We start from the raw sequence: 17,381 nt of genomic DNA, 5'->3' as shown, positions 1-17,381 counted from the left end.
ATCTAGAGCTCAAATCTCAATCTCACTAACTGGACCTGCACACGAGTCGGAACCACCTAAGGTGGTCTGTACGACAGACCTGGGTGTAATATATATATACGCTCAAGTGCTACGATCACGTGAAGGCTGGGCGAATAATCGCGGGTCACCTACGAGTCGGAACCACCTAAAGTGGTATGTCCGACAGGACTGTGCACCTAACTTGGATCCAAGCTGAGCGTGTGGTGTGGGAGGTGAACATCACGTGAAGGACTGTGCCCAACTCTGGGCAGGAGCATTAACACCGGGGGTGCAGGTTATGAGCTCTTTAAGCATCTCAAATCACTACTGAATGTAAACATGAATAACACTTACCTGGCACTTACCTGTGCGTCTGCAGCACCAAATATGCATATATATAAACAATTAATAATGCAACTAACGATGCATAAACAACGGTAATATAGTGCATGGCATATAAACGAATAAACGTTTAAATCAATTTCTGGGAAAATATAAGTATATAGGTATATACGAAAAACCAAAAGCCCACTCAATGGTATGTGGAAGGGTCGTAGCCCCCTGCCTCGAGTGACCACGCTCGTCCTCGGGATAGGTATCACCTATATGCGAAACAACTACAAAAACGTTAATTTTAAAGCACATAACCAACCTTTAGAAATAACTTCTCATACAATGCTTAAATAGGGTGTATGAATACACCAACGTGATCTACTCAACCTCAGGAACATCCCCATATTTTTAAAATAATTTTTCACCGCCGCATGCGCCCCCACGCGCCTGCCAAGGCACGGCCACACGCGTCGGCCACGCGCAGGCACGTGCCTAGCACGCTGACGGCGTCAGTTGACGCCGTTAGGAATATTCCGTTATTCCTAACGGATTCCGTTAACGGCATCAGGAATATTTCGTCAGACTTGACGGAATATTCCGTCGTCTTCTCCGGCGCCGAAAAATCGGGAAAATTTCAAACTTTGATATCTTCTTCGTTTTTCAATCAAATTTCACAAAATTGGTACCAAAATGAAGCTTACAACGAGATGAACACAATCATACTACTTTCAAGGGCTAAAATCCATGAAATCTCACCTGCAAAATCACCCCAACTCCGGCCAACCTCGAAACTCGTGATCCCGACGTCCAAAACCTTCAAACGAACCACCCCGAGCCTCCTAGGGACCTCACCAAACTTCCTACAAACTTGAAATTTCCTAAAACGTGAGAAATCATGTGTGCATGAACAGTACCCAAAATCGGGCATCGTGAGTTCGACATGAAAATGAAGGTATTCTTACCTGAAATGGGTATGGTTGGACTCCTACAAGCCTCATGAGTCTGAATATATGCTTGGATTCTTCGATCTGTGAAGGTTTGATGGGTTTTGGGTGTGGTCCGTACAAAGGATATGAAAAATGGGAAAGGGAAAGGCACGGGGGAGGTGCAGGGATATGGAGAAAGGGTGTGGGGTGTAGGTTAGTGTGTGTGTAGCCCAAACATGCCAACAAAACCCAAACACACACACACAACGTAAAATAACACTAGGGGCAAAACTGTCTTTTCACGCGTACGTTTTTAAAATTCTCGGGATGGCTGTCACAAAAAGTCCAAAATCCGTAATAGCATCAGGCAACTAAAACACATTTTAATATAGATGGTTTTGTTACTTTGATTAAACAAGAATGTTTAGATCATAACAGGTTAGATGACAAAAGTGAACAAGAACAAATAAGGCCAATTAGAAATTTAGAACAATTGCAAATTTGTGATTTACAATATATAACTAAGTATACAACAAATTTCTTTAAATATTTAGAAAGAACAGGTAGAATTAATGATATTAATTTATTAGATACTTATATGACAAAAATAAAAGGACCAATAGGAGAAACGATTTGGAATGAATGGCAAAAGCATCCAAAGAAAATTGATATTGCAATAGGACCTAGAATTCAACATGTATATGATATACTTAGACAAGAATGCAGTCAAATAAAAGCTAAGAGACAAATTAGGAAGCAAGTTTATATGAGCTATAAAAATATACCACAACAGTATGGTTGTCATAAGAAAAATAAGCATAAGAAAATATACAAAAATAAATATAAGTCATACAAATCATACAAACAGAATAAGAATTTCAACATAAGACCTTCAAGAACATATAGGAAGAGAAAATCTATTCCAAAACAATTTAGGAAAAGAAGTGGCAAACCTTGGATTAGAAAATATAAAGCACCAAAAGATAAGAGTAGTTGTAAATGTTATTCATGTGGAGAGATTGGACATATTAGACCTAAGTGTCCAAAATTAGGTAAACATCCGAGAGAAAAAGTACATTTAATGAAGTTGTTTAAGTTAGAAAAGGATGAGGATATACAGTTAATATATTGTTTAGATGATTTAAGTAATAATGAGAATATTTATATTATAGAGAGTATAAATATGATATATTCAGATTCTGAAAATTCAAGTAGCACAAATAGTGATTTAGAAGAGTATATGTGTGCATTCATAGAAGAACAATATGAAGAAGAATATAAATACATTAATTTAGGTTGGTCAGAAAAATGTCATAAGTGTAGTAAATTAGTTGCAAATAAATATTATAATACATATTCAATATTGTGCGAAAAGTGTTATAAAAATAAGTTATTAGAAATTAATTCAGCAGAATCACAAGAAAATACTAAAATATTAGGAAATATTGTTTATAGTATAGAAGGGCCAAAAAAATAGTTTTTTAATTACCATAAATTGTGAAATAGAATTAGCAAAAGAACATAAAATACAAACAACAGCTATGATAGATACAAGAAGTACATAGAGTGTCATAAGAGAATAATTAATACCAGAAAAATATAGACAAAAATTAGCAAAACCAGTAAGAATAACACAATTTGATGAGAGACCAGTTTACTTAACATTTTGCATTAACAATGAGTCTATTAAAGTGGAAAAACAACAATCTAATTTACCATTAACATTTGTTTCACCAGGAGGATCATACCCATTCATTTTAGGTTTAAATTTCTTGAAGAGTTTACAAGGTTTTTTATTTATGAATCCTAACATAACATTTTTCAAAAAATGTATTATAATAACTGATCAAAATAATAATGGAGAAGCATACAAATGCATAATTATAGAAGAATCTAGTTGTCAAGATAGTTATTATTTGGAAAAGTCAAAAGAAAATGATGAGCATAATAACATAAAAGAGTTTGATGAAGAAATATTTGAACATGAATATCTGATTTTAGAAGAAGGAACCCGTATAGAAATATTATAGTTAAATAGACCAAAGAGTTTAGAAGAATTGTTACAATTAGCAGAACAACTAGGATTATAGGAGAAGACCCACAATTATATTGGAATAAAAATAAAATATTAGCAAAATTATATATAATTAACCCAGATTTAACTATAAAAACAGCTGATATGCCTTGTAGTTTATTAGATAAACAAGAGTTTGAGCACCAGATAAAAGAGTTGTTAAATTTAAAAGTAATTAGACCCTCTAAGTCTAGACATAGATTAGTAGCATTTATAGTGAGCAAACATACATAGCTTAAAAGAGGTAAGACTATAATAGTTTATAATTAAAAGAGATTAAATGATAATACATATGAATCTAGTTATAAGTTACCAAATAAGGATGAACTTATAAATAAAATTCAAGAGAATAAATATTTTAGCAAATTTGATTGTAAATCGGGATTTTGGCAAATACGATTAGCAGAAGAATTAATTGAGTGAACAACTTTTACTTGTCCAGAAGGACATTTTGAGTGGCTTGTTATGTCATTTGGACTTAAAAATGCTCCATCAATCTTTCAAAGAAAGATGGACCAAATTTTCAAGAAATATGATAAATTTTGTAGTGTTTATGTAGATGATATTTTAGTACATAGTAAAAATAGAAATAAACATAGGAAGCACTTGGAGATAGTTTTACAAGAATTCATCAAAAATGGAATTGTAATTAGTAAAAATAAAATAGCATTAGAAAAGCAAGATATAGAATTTTTAGGAATGTATATCAAGTCAGGTACAATACAATTACAAGATCATATAGCTAAAAAGGTCTTAGAATTCTAAATAAGTTAGAAGACAAAAAAATAGTTACAAGCATTTTTGGGATTGTTAAATTATGCAAGAAATTTTTATCCCTGATTTAAGAAGAAAAATAGCAGTATTATACAGTAAAACTAGAAAAACTGGACAAAAGTATTTTAACAATGAAGATATTAAATTAGTTAAAAATATAAAAGAAGAAATTACTAAACTTAAGCCATTAACATTAACATTACCATTAGATGATAGTTACAAAATAGTTGCAACATATGCTTCATCATTAGGATTGGCATGTATATTATACCAGAAAAAGCATAAGCAGTCTCCAAAATCTTACGAACAAGTTTGTAGATATTCATCAGGAAAATTTAGTAATGTACAGTCAAAATTACTGTCAACGGATTTAGAAATATTAGGAATAATTAATTTACTTGAAACATTTTCTTTATTTTTACATAATGAAGTATTTACGATTAGAATAGATTTTCAAAATATAGTTTCTCATTATAATAAGATACATGCTAATAAACAGGCAACCCGAAGATGAGTTAATTTTGTTGATTCAATCACAGAAAATGGTTTTAAACCAATTTTTGAACATATAAAAGGTAATGACAATACATTAGTTGATATCTTACCAAGATTAATTTGTTGAACAGGTATGGAATATCGTGGACCATCGTCCTCAAATAACACAAGACCACAAGGTAGAATAGCACCTTTAAGTAGCATAATGATGCATCATGAACCTCCACAATTCAATGGATTTCAAAATAGCTAACCAGCATCACCACCAGTACCTACTTTCAACTTTAATGGCAATATTGCTGAAGGAATCAGAAATCCAACCCTGAGATATAGGCCAAGAGTACCAAGACTTTCTGATAGGCAGCAGGTTCTCTTAGATAATATTTGGAATATCCAAATCAAACAGCCAAGCATGAGGTTAGGTCATAAAAAACTAATTAGAGCCTTAGAACAAGAGTTTGATAATTTTAATTTTAATTTCCATCAAAGCCCACAATATATTCATTCTCTTGAGCACAACCTTCAAGTCATCTCTAAGGATCATGAGTCGTTACTTAGTAAGTTTATCAAAATGAACCAAGAACTCCAATTTCTTAGAATGCAGCAGAAGGCAAGTAACACCCTGAAAAGAGAATTGAAAATAGGTCTGAAAACTGATCAGCATAAGAATAAAGGAAAATAGGTTATTGAACCCATAGAACAAAAGACTAATGAGCCAATAGAAGAAATTAAGATTGAACTCTTAGAAGAAGACATTGAAATGGAGTAACATCAAAATAATAAGCAGCATCAGCTTCTGAGTGATAAAGAAAAGCAAGAAAAATATGAAAATTTTCTTAGGAATATATCTTTAGACTTAATAATAGATGATATTTTATTAGAAAATTTTCAAAAGCAAAATTAAGAATAATGCCACCAGATATTCAAAATGAGATCCTGAGCAGAGCATCATAATTCATGAAAGAGTTACAATTACAATTACAATGTGCTTTGTATCAGTCTATTTTTTATTCAAAACCAGGTATGGATATTATTACAAAGATATGTCCACCATGCCTTTGTGATAATACATAGAATTGTATTTGTAAACCAAAGGTTAACATAGCTGTAGCCAGGATTAACATGAGAGATTATAGACCATGTCATTTTAGTTATCAGTATCAAGAAAAACATAATGTGGTAGAAGTTACCCCAGCCTTACTATTAGAGTTTGGCTATTTTGATAAAATATTTATCAACCATGTCTCCCAACTAGAATTGTTTCCTGAAAAGCTTTTGAAAGTAGCAGAAGATTATCTGGAAAGATAGAAATTTGCATAAGTTTTATTAGTAGTCATCCAGATTGGTATATACATATGCATAAGGAGAAAGTTAGACGTATAGTCATGATTAATGAAGAGTCCTTTAGACTATTCTCTATCTCTCCACATAGGTAAACTCCTTCATACAAAAATATTTTAAAATTTCGAGCTATCCAAATGCTAGCCTTAGATGATTTTGAAGATTTTAGGTATAATATGGTATTAGTAGCAGAAGAGGAAGAAATATATATTTACAGCAAGACAATGATCAATCATCAGCCTTATAGGAAGTCTCAAAATTTCAAAGAAGAAATAGCATAAATGTACTACAATATGAAAGAAGATAAAGAAGGAGATGCAAAGCTGGTAGAAGATGATGAACAGTACTGAAACAATTTGACAGAAGAAGAGCTGCATAACATCGACAACATGATGGAAGCATGAGGAGCTGGTAGTAAATTAGCATAAGTTGAATAGCATAATGTAAAATAATGTATTTCCGACGAAATGTCAACATTATTGTGGACCTCGGTATAATAATAAAAATGACATAAGAGTAAATAAATAAAAGAGTTTGATCTATTATGAACTTTTCATACACAAAATATCATTTTGATTAAGAATGAATAATGCCCAATCATTTTCGTTAAAACTCTAAAAAAAAAAAAAAAATACACATGGCTTTTACATTTTCTTCCTTCTATTTGGCGAAAAAAATAAATATTCTCTGCAAAAGAACTCAACCCAAAGTAAATTGTGTAAAGTAATTATATTTTTATTTTTATTTTTATTTTTCATTTGTTGTTATATACATTTCAAGACAAAACAGAGAGAGAGAGAGTGAGAGAGAGAAAGGCAGTGGAGAAATGAAGAAAGCAGGAGGGGCAGAGAAGAAAAGGGTGCGAAGGTCATCAAACGCCATTCAAAACGGCGGCAGAGATTCCAACTCTGATACCCCTCCTAGGGTTTGTTCTTTCTCTCTCATCCCTGATCTAGGGTTTCACATATATGAAATTGGGCATTTTAATTTTGAATTTTGTTTATATCTGGGCAATGAAATTTCGAAAATTGCCAATTGATTTGTATTCTCCGCAGTTATGTATTGTGAAAAGCACTGCCTTTTTTTTAAAATAAAATTTATTTATTTATTAAATTTTATTGCTTACTCAATTGGGTAGGAGAGGGAAGGAACTAGTTAAAGTTTTGAATACAATGTGTCTCATTATTTAGGAATTTTAACTAAGGATTATAAGGGCATAAAATTGGGATAATGATTACCCATTTGAAGAAAATCTTCACTGGTGCTGGGTTTTTGCTTTAATAATATTGAATTTACTTCAGGGTGCAAGGGTATCTATGGAAAGTTGGATCATTTTGTTGTTCATGGTAGGGCTTTTGAGATTGGAGCGATTTGGTATGTCCTTATTTCTGTTATTGGGCATCTTTAACCTAGTAGAGAGGCAGGGATATTGGTATTAGCAATCTGGTTTAGCCTAAAAAAGGAAAGACATTCTTCAGAGCAAAAGAAAACAGAAAGCGATAAAGTGTAAGGGGGCACTGCAAGTGGATCAGAAAATGTTCGATGGTCACATTTTTTTCCTTGCATGACCAAATTGGAATTTTTTTACCTATGTTGTGTGAGCAATGAAAAGAAATCATAGATGGGGTGCTAATTCTAGGACTGTCCTTGAAGAGAAACTCTTACTAAGTGCTTTCTTTATCACTACATCTTCACTATAAGTTAAGGGCCTGTTTGGTGACCATTTGGTTTTTGGTATTTAGTTTTCACTTTTTGTGCTTGAGATATGGGAAAAGTATAAAGGAGGGATTAAGAAGAATGGTGGGAGGGAGGGTAAAAAACAAAGAAGAATGAATAAAAACAAAACCTTTGAACTAAAAGCTACTTGAAATATTTTTGAAATAGTCTTTGGGTTTTAGTTTTCTTTTGTGTACCCTTCCTTATGGATTCCTTCTACATCTCTCCATCAGTCATTTCTCCACTCTTTTTCGTCTTTCCTTTCCACCATATACTTACTCCATATCCCAAGCACAAAAAGTGAAAACCAAAAACCAAATGGTTATCAAGCAAGCCCTAAGCAATTTACAGTAGACCTCCATTTGTAGTCAATATCTCCTGAGTGTAGTATCCTTGTTTTTTCTATCCAAAATGAAATTTTTTGAATGCAGACTATGTGTCTTATCATTGGATTGCATTGTAAGTGGAGGATAACAAATTTATGGACTTAGGGATTCCTTATATTTTCTTCGATACTGTAAATACTGGAGACTGTGAATCTGTGATAGTACTGAATAACTTCAACCAGATGATAAGTTTGTGTTTCTGTTATGTTCTGTTGTGAATTTAAGTTTTCTTGCATGATTTTAGTTTTCTCTATAGCATGCAAACTTCAATTCCGGAGTCGGCAGCCTCAGACCAATTCCAAACAAATCCATACATAGCTCAGATATTGAGATTTTGGAATATTCTGCATTGTAGAATTAGATGGTGTTGCCTACATGGTGATACTTAAAATGAATTTAATTTGTTAGTGTGCACGACTGCTTATAATGTACTTCTCTTTATCACTTGAGTATCTCAACCTTAGGTAATTAGTAATCAGTGACGAGAAAGTTATTGTTTCTTTTGGATATAGCTCCCCGGCTTGATTATTATCTTTGTCCAATTTTGTTTTGGAAATTGTTTCTTAGGAAAGATAGGTTTTGGCCAACTGGTTTCCGTTGCTATAGCCTGCCTATATTTTCACTGTGTGCTGATTGCCATGTGATTTTCATTCAGAAACAAGCTACCCAGAAAGATGTGTTCCAGTTGTTTGCTGAGAAGGTGAGAGACAATAAGGATTTGGTGTCTAGGTGGGCTGTTCTACAGGAGACACGTGTGGAATATTTCAGGGGAAAGGATTTTGTAAGCTTTTTAAGAAATCATCCTGATGTTAAAGATACTCTAGAATCAGATAGAAATCTAGAAGCTGAAGATATTGCCGATGCTTTACTGAGAAAGAATCTTCTGGTGCGCTGTGATCGTGTGGTGAAAACTCTTCGTCCTGGGAAGAGAAAGTTGTCTACATGGCCTGCACATTTGGAGATCTTTCCGGTAAGCTAACCTCTTAATAGTTCTTGTACAAGTAGCTTGCTGCCCTTGCAGATGCAAGCTCTGCCTTTTAGTTTTTTTGTTTCATCTTGGGAACCACTTAAGGTGACTAAATCCGGCTTTTCTGTTTCAGTATATCTGCATTGCCTATGTACTCCTACTCTTTATGATCATGCTACGCTTCTAATGTTTACTTTGTACTTGTACTGTTTACATGTGGTGATATTATCATACCCTTTTGTACTTTTTACTTTAGATTGCAATGTCTTGATTTTATATTTATAAAACATTGAAAACTATGGAGGAAATGGGTGAACTTACTCGAAAGTGTTTTGAAATGTCCCTTTAGTAGGTTTACTTATGCTTAAATCTTGTCTTTCTGTGTGCTTTCTTCTCTTCATGTATTTTCTAACCACCACACACGACATCTGGTAAATGGTTTATTGTTATTTGCAGGACCAAGTATTTTCTGAGAATGATGCCTTCTTTGCATGGACTTTTGTAAAACGAAGGCCTCTCTGGCAGACACTTCTTTCATTTTTCTGGCCGGTGGTTACATTGGCAATATGCTTGTTTCCTGTATATCCGCATCGGTGCAAGCTACTAATACTCTACTCATGTCTCGGGGTCCTGCTACTTTTTTTTTCTCTACTAGTTTGTAAGTTCTGAACTTCTGGCCATTTGTTTTTAGTTTAAAATATCATTAGGAACTTTTCATGTTCTTAAGTCTTATTGGTTTACATTGATGTGGATATTAGAGTATGAATTATGTTCATACCACCCCTATTCAAAATGGTCACTATTTTATTACACTTACTGCTGTGCTGGATATAGCGACAATTTTGCTCGTTAGTGATGTGGTGGACAGCAATATGCCTTGCAATTGACACACACACACACACAGATATATATATATATATATGTATATTTATATCAGGCTGTAGATTCTAGGTTTGTATCTCATTCTTTGTAAACATATGCATGCAAACACAGCCACCCTTACATTTGTTTTTACTATAAGGATTTGGTATCATCTTGGCGTAAAGATCTTATAAATTTCTGTCTTACACTTTCATTTCTTTGAATAGGGGGTATCATCTTTCTGGAATACCTTATATGGGCATCTAGAATCCTCACCAATTTTTATCTAGATTTTTTAGCTGACTTCAAGCTTCATCTTTTCTGTTTATGCAGTGTTTTAGTTCCTTGATTTGGGTTGGAGGGTTAATAATGCAAATGATCGTTGCTTTTAGTGATCTGTTCTCTTTCATGTCGAACATAAACATTTAATTTTGTTTTGTGATTTTTTAATTTCCAGTGAGGGGAACAATATTTGGAGTTCTATATATTGTTCTGGGAAAGCGAGTTTGGTTTTTCCCGAACATTCTCGCCGAGGAAGCTACTTTGAGAGAACTATTCCGTTTCTGGCCCAAGAAGGATGAGGAGGAGCGACCAAAGTGGACAACAAGGGTTTTCTATGCGGCAGTTGCAGTGCTGGTCATATTGCTGCTGAGGCACCATGCTCCTGATGAAGCTGCCAGAGCCAGGTGAGTTCTAAACCGACCAAATAAACCGTAATCGAGGGGAGGGGGCACTGGCGGATTCCGCCGAAGGAGTAAAATTTAGAAACATTCAGATCCACAATAATTTGAAGACCTTTCTTCTTTATATTTAATCTTTTGTTGGGACGCTAAATACACAATCATAGATGCTCTGCCTGCCTGCTAACATGCTGATTCTATTTTCTGCTTCTTGGTGTTGCGAATCATACTAATGGTTGACTCTACGTTGTTCCAGGTACCAGAAACGTGTATCTAACATTATCGATGATGTTATTGAGTGGTCTCCAAGATTGGCGCTTTCTGGGATGATGGAGAAGCAGCAAACTGTGGTCAACGCGACAGAGCCTAGCGATGCAACAGAGGAAGAGGTGACACCACCTGATGGCATCGATGCAGAAACTTTCACAGTGCAGTACGATGCAGAAGTAAGTGAAAATCTAGAGAACAATGACGAAAACCTAGACAGTAGTGAAGAAAACCTAGACAACAAAGATGAACAAAAACACGACGACATATAAACCATGCAATACCCGAAAGAACACACTGCCTTCTCTTTGCCCTTTCCCTTTAAATTCGAGTGTAAAACCGTGTATCAGACAATAAAGCAATTAGTTACGGAATTGTTCTTGGATTAAGAATCTGTGAAAAATTTTGTAAGGTTTAGTAGTGTGCTCCTACATGACTACTTGGATTGTAATTATCGGGTTATTACTCTGGGTAATACACAATATTACTAGGCTTTTCAGAATATTATTTGTTACTAAGCAGATGACCGTTTTGTATTTTCGTTTTTAGTTTTCACTTTTTCGTGTGTGCTTTGTTGGGACTACAACATAATGCAGCGTAAAGGATGGAACTGGTATTAAGCGAGATTATATGAATGAAAAACAAAAAATTGAAAGTGAAAGCAAGCTTAAAATTGCATTAGATTTTTAATTTTTAGTTTTCCCAACATACTTTTCTAGAATTGTAGCACAAAAATGAAACATTCAACGCTAAAAACGAAATAGTTACCAAACGGGTTCATAACGATACCAGGATTTGACCTGCATATCGCTCTTTAAAACTTGAAAAAGTTCCAAAACACCTGCCAAGGAAAGTTCAGTTTCTAAAAGATGAGACGTCTATGCAGTTTGGAAAATCTGCAAATCACATCCTATGAAACGGATAGAAGGATCCGAATAGGTTTATCATGCAAGGGAATAATACTCAAAATCACCGGCAGCCATAAGTATACAGAACAAGCAGTTATCGACAACAACCGAAAAACAACTGAAATTCCAATCTCTTTCCAATCGCACATCTCAAAATGAAGGTGACAAACACAATACACAAGATGGTTGATGCATTAAACAAGAGTCCGACTCGTTTAAATTTCCATCTTTCCGTCTTTCCGTCTTTCGTATGTACTTAGAATTACTGAAAACTACTCTGTACATTAGGCAGAAGTAGGAAGGGACGTAATGAAAGAGTCAAAAGGACTTCACCGACGCCAAATGACCCTTCAATATCTCTCCTTCCCTACATTTATGCCTCGAGCGCAAGAACACAGCCAAGAATGAATTGCCGCCTGGCAAACACATTGCCAAAGAGATCCAAGGGGGACTCGCCCCGTTTCTGGTAGAGTCCACAGCATCTGCCTCCAGTGGTTCACTGGATGGCAAGACGCCTCTGTGAGGCCTGGTTCGAAGATATGCTTCCCCGTTGCTGGCCTGTACAATCTCCTTCTTCCCCTCTCTTGCCCGAGTATGAAGGATATATTGAAGCCTGCAAGCCACCATGGGGCTGGTAGCAGCCACTACCATTTGCATAATTGTGAGCTACATACGCATCGTGCACTTGGGAACCTCTTGCTTCCCGTTGACTATTGGGGGAATTCCATGTTTCAGCAGAATCTGACGGAAAGGGTTCTGAACCCGATGAACTGCCAGATTGTGATGAGTGGGCTGGACCAGAACTTGTACCCTTTTCTTGTCCAGTGCTGTTTGAAGTATCACCATTAGGTTTCTTTGCAAAACGTCCTCCAGTACCTCTCACCCTTCTCATAGCATGTTGATGTCGTGATTCATGAAGATACGGCTGTAGAAAATGAAATTAAAGAACAATTTACCAAAAGTTTATATGCTTACAAGCTATTCATATTACATAGAAACACAAACACTAACAATTTGAGTTGCTTTTACCAAACTGATACCAAATATGGGTAACACAGCAATTGAAAGCTCCATAGTAACGACATGTACTTCACATGGCAAACCATAAATGTATATCCTAAGCAAGCACATACTTCCATTGGCAGAGTGCAGGTGACAATGCATCCCTCTACGCATACTTCACGGACATTGCATAGCCATATTCAGGTAGGCATATTTATCTAATTTACCTTATTAAAAACTCAATTACAACGACACCAATGCATAAACTTTAAGGAGCATGCAAATCTTATGATGGAAAGAAACAGAGTAGACAGCCAAATAAGTTCATTGACGCAATAGAGACTGGACAGTGCACAAGTCATATGAGTTGTTCCTGTTATGGAGGTATACCAAAGACCACACATTATACAACTATGTAAGCTTTAGTGTTATACACAAAAGTGAGCACTCAGACAATTCTCAAAGCTCTTTTCAAACAATCACAAAGCTTCAATTGAATTGTGATCATGTAAAAGTCAATATTTTCTATAACCAAAGAGAACAGGCCCAATAAATGTCTTACCAAAAGTGAGAGATACGGTTCACAGGCACATGAAGCATATATACAGTACATCTATATGAAATATAACATATTTATAGTACAAATACTTGTGTATGGGTTCTACCTTCCTGACTTTTATTAGCTTCCTTTCAAGTTCTGCTTTTGCACGTGCCTGTCTTCGCCTGAGAATACCTTGGTATTGTTTTGCATTTACATACACAGGTTCCTGTGCCATCTCAAGAGGCAATGGCATTCTAGCATGCGGCATTCCAAGAAAAGGAGGATAACCCTGACCAGTTGAAACAGCATTTAACAGTCTCACACATTTACATATCATAAGATTTACTACTACATAAACTTCCAAATGCACCAAGATTAAATTGATATCATACCCAAGAAACGTAATTTGAACGGGTTCAATGTTATAACTAATCTGTTTTTCACCGCTACCACCATGATGCAAGACAACACAAAGTGGGCTTCTAACCAAGATTGTGGTAGGCTTTAGATGGCGAAAGATTTAGACATAAAAGAAAATCAAGAAAAAACAAAAGATTTAGGACTGCTGTAAATTTTGGCTAAGTTTGGGAGAGAGACTTCCAAATTCCAAGGGTTTGAGGTCAAGTTAGTAAGGAATAGACCACAAAATGTTGATAGGAGGCAATAGAAATGCACTCCATGATCATTACAAAGGTATGTAGGAGGGATTTACAAATGACTACTTGGAAGGAGTCATTTGCAAATCCCTCCTGCATACCTTTTCAATGATCATGGAGTCCATTTCTAATCCTTCATTCCTAATGTTTTGTAGTGTGTTTCTTCCTCACTTAGCCTAAATCCCTTGGGGCATGGAAGTCCCTCACCCAAACTCAGACTTAGAGAAATTAGAGTTATATAGAATAACACAGATGCGACGACACAAGATAAAATGCACGAGGACATATCAAGGCACCAAGCCCTTCAACAACACTTTTGTTAATCCAAAACTAATTTGCATTACAGAAGACAACTTTCTTTATTGTCTTCACAGAATCGTAGACATACTTGGTCTAATTACGAGGAAGGAGACTCGCAAGAAAACTAAGACATTCAATACTTCTAAAAAACCAAAAGAAAACCATACAATATCTGATTTTCTCTGATTTACTTTACAGAAGATAGCTTTCTTGGTAGTCTTCAAACCGAATTCCCAGACTTCTAGAAACACAGTCTGCCTCAATGGAAAAAAACCTCTGAGAATACAAAAATATTCAATACTCCCAAGATCCAAAATAAATTGATTGTTAACAACAGTCAACATGAACTCTTAGATTGACTTTTTTAAAACTTGTATATTTTACAATTTTATGGATTCTAGCATTATCATAGGTAGTTTTCTTTAAATAAAAAAGTTCTATTGTAGGATTTGTGATTAGTCTTGGGATTTTCTCTCCATAGACTCGATAGATAAGATTATTTCATTATCTCCATTGTCCCCATCCAATTTGTTGAAATTCTATAATCTTATAACATTCCACCAATTCCTAGCTAACCCATTATAGGATGTACACAAAAGTGGACAACTCAAACTACTCTGAGGATGCACATAAGCCACCGAATAGTATGGAGAAAAACATTAAGAAGAATACGACTGCAAAACAATAAAGAAAAAACAGAAAAATCCTATAGTTTTAGTACACCAGTCAGATCAGGAAAAGATAAATAAATAAATCATGTCATAGAATTGAAAAATAACTGAAGAAAATGAACTGTCAGTAAATGCTTAAATACATTTAGAAATACAGACTGTTGGAGTCAGTAAGGTAAGTATAACATCTGCATAAACTGAAGTTACTGAACCATTAGGTCATTGCACGGAAAATAAAAACACACAAATCCAACATGACATGTAAGATGGTATTGCACACAAGGATATTACTGTTTAACGTACCAAAGGTGGATGTCCATAAGCTGCCATCATTCCACCATAATAAGGATCCTGATAAGGATTTGAAGCACAAGCCTACAAAAAATGCATAAAAGCTAGGACTCTTACATTCCAAAAACATGCAAGTACGAGTACCTGAACTTCAACATTACAGAATCCAATTTTTGATGACTATCAGCAGAGTCGGACTAGTTCTGAGGCAAAAAATCATTAAGAAAGTAATATGAACTTACAATAGAGTGACCAACAAGTTCAAGCTGTGGTGGTTGCGCAAGGCAATCATCACGCACTGTGGGTACACTGGATCCAGCATGCTTTACATTGTGGTGGTCTTGCCTATAATTTCCAGCTGAAGTTGAAACAAAATATTAAAAACTGAATCCAACTAAGAGTGGGGAAAAGCATCATACCAAATTCCCAGATATAATAGGAAGTGCTACCTGATCTTGGAGATGTAATATGTGAATCTTTGGCAGTATCATCATCATCTTTATTTGCCTCATCATTGGACAAAGATTGATCATCATTAGACTCTGACCGACCATTTGGGCATTCTAACGAAGATGAGTTGGATGCATTCCTCCCAGTTCCAGTTGGTGAGATGGGATTATATCCAACACTCTGCCACCATGGTTCCGAATAAACACTGCTTGGTGGGATGGTACGAGGATGTAGTCGATTTTCAGCTTCAGATTTTGGCTGCATGCCTCAAATTTCCTATATGGAGACCAAATCTTAGTTCTACATATAACGAAGTACAAAAAGAGAATCAAAACATGCAGCCACAAACAAAACCACAAGGGGTGGTGAAGAAAAATAAGGTACCAACAAATTGACCACCACTTTCTTGAGAATTCAGTTAATATGTGATCTTCAAGGCCAACATGTGCACGCCTCTTGGCTTAAAAGATAAGAAAAAAATGCAACCCTTCAAATTAGCAAGCTAGAAAAACTCCCAAAAACTCAGTAAACAAAGATTCAACCGTCAACGAGAAAAGTAAACAAAAGTAGAATGTAGCAAACCCGTGTTTAAACTTATTTTCACTTCAAGTGGTCAAAAACATAACCAACTGAAGTCAGAAATGGTAAAGCTGAACAAAGCAAGAGACGTTTCCTCACCACTTTACACACTTCAACAAAAGAAAAGATTAAAATCCACTTTCTCCTCTCACTCCATAAATATCTAGCAATTCAAAAACAAAATTAAAAAAACACTGAAAGTTCTATGCTTAACATTGGTTGTTTCCCATAAATTAAGCAGAACAATTGCATTACGCTCAACCAAATTATTCCTTTTAATTACATGATCTCCAAAATATTAACTCATAATTAACTTCTAAATAATCACCATTTACTCAAGTTATTATAGAAATTCAATACTGAACACACCCCGTTTAAAAAAATGATACTCCAGTTACAGTATCAATCATGAAACTCAATTGGGTGAAGTATTCTGGACATACAATTAACAAAGACTTAACAGTTGCAAACCAAAAATTTCCTCTTTTTTTCTCAGGAACCAAACAGACCACAATCAAAATTCTCCGACCCCAGAAGCAATCTCGAATTCCAGAAACCCTAAACATACCGAAATCACAATTGCATGCAATAAAACATAACTCAATCAAAACCCCCAAATTTCACAAACCCTAGAAATCAACCACACAAATAAATTCCAATTTAATAATCGAAAGGTCAAAAATTCGAAATGCCAATTTTAAAATTATTGAAAAATCTTAGAAGACTTACTTGCTGAGAGAAAAGCCAATCCCAAACAAAACCCTAGATTTTGGGCCTCGGAATCTCACAATTTCTCTGCAATTCCATGTAATCTCACTGTGTATATAACTGTACTGGAAGAGCACTCCTATTTTAATTCCACTTCGAGGCTATGATTTCGTCACCCACCGCGCGACCCACCTCATTGCTCGAAGAGTTTAATTAATCAACACGTGGATTATCCCAACCTGGAACTCTCTAGACCGGTTTCGGGTTGGGAGGGCTCTTATCTGGGAGAACCGGAGGATCGAGAGAATGGAACCAGTTTGATCCGGTTGTAGGTTGTAAAGTGACGGCAGCGGGAGGGGAGGGGTCCACCCGCGTGACGTTATCGCAGGAAATTTTAGAGCGAAAACATAAAAACTAATGAAATTACAATAAGGCCAGTGGAACGCTAGCAGCGT

At 35.3% G+C, this 17,381-nt stretch overlaps 2 protein-coding genes across 7 annotated transcripts; one reads left to right on the top strand and one right to left on the bottom strand.

Annotated features, from left to right (window-relative positions):
• Positions 1 to 6,705: 6,705 nt before the first annotated feature.
• Positions 6,706 to 11,322, top strand: LOC137714905 (uncharacterized). The gene is made up of 5 exons (XM_068454061.2): positions 6,706 to 6,868; positions 8,701 to 9,015; positions 9,469 to 9,670; positions 10,331 to 10,559; positions 10,810 to 11,322. The coding sequence occupies exons 1-5, from the start codon at positions 6,770 to 6,772 to the stop codon at positions 11,090 to 11,092; spliced, it is 1,128 nt and encodes a 375-aa protein (XP_068310162.2). The 5' UTR covers positions 6,706 to 6,769; the 3' UTR covers positions 11,093 to 11,322.
• A 516-nt stretch (positions 11,323 to 11,838) lies between these two features.
• Positions 11,839 to 17,167, bottom strand: LOC137714906 (nuclear transcription factor Y subunit A-1). Of its 6 annotated transcripts, none has more exons than XM_068454062.2 (8): positions 16,948 to 17,088; positions 16,222 to 16,328; positions 16,024 to 16,099; positions 15,639 to 15,939; positions 15,432 to 15,547; positions 15,202 to 15,273; positions 13,396 to 13,560; positions 11,839 to 12,653 (listed from the first exon to the last, which is right to left on the bottom strand). In XM_068454062.2, the coding sequence occupies exons 4-8, from the start codon at positions 15,901 to 15,903 to the stop codon at positions 12,225 to 12,227; spliced, it is 1,047 nt and encodes a 348-aa protein (XP_068310163.2). In that variant the 5' UTR covers positions 15,904 to 15,939; positions 16,024 to 16,099; positions 16,222 to 16,328; positions 16,948 to 17,088; the 3' UTR covers positions 11,839 to 12,224. The 6 variants fall into 6 exon arrangements, with proteins under 6 accessions (XP_068310163.2, XP_068310167.2, XP_068310165.2 ...); XM_068454066.2 differs by having other exon boundaries at positions 15,639 to 15,915; XM_068454064.2 differs by lacking the exon at positions 16,222 to 16,328 and having other exon boundaries at positions 16,948 to 17,127.
• Positions 17,168 to 17,381: the final 214 nt, after the last annotated feature.

Source organism: Pyrus communis, chromosome 3, assembly GCF_041283825.1.
Source record: "Pyrus communis isolate YQ-2024b chromosome 3, ASM4128382v1, whole genome shotgun sequence".
NCBI classification, from domain to species: domain Eukaryota; kingdom Viridiplantae; phylum Streptophyta; class Magnoliopsida; order Rosales; family Rosaceae; genus Pyrus; species Pyrus communis.
Note: the sequence above shows the minus strand (reverse complement) of the source record. Positions and strands in the feature narration are given on the sequence as shown.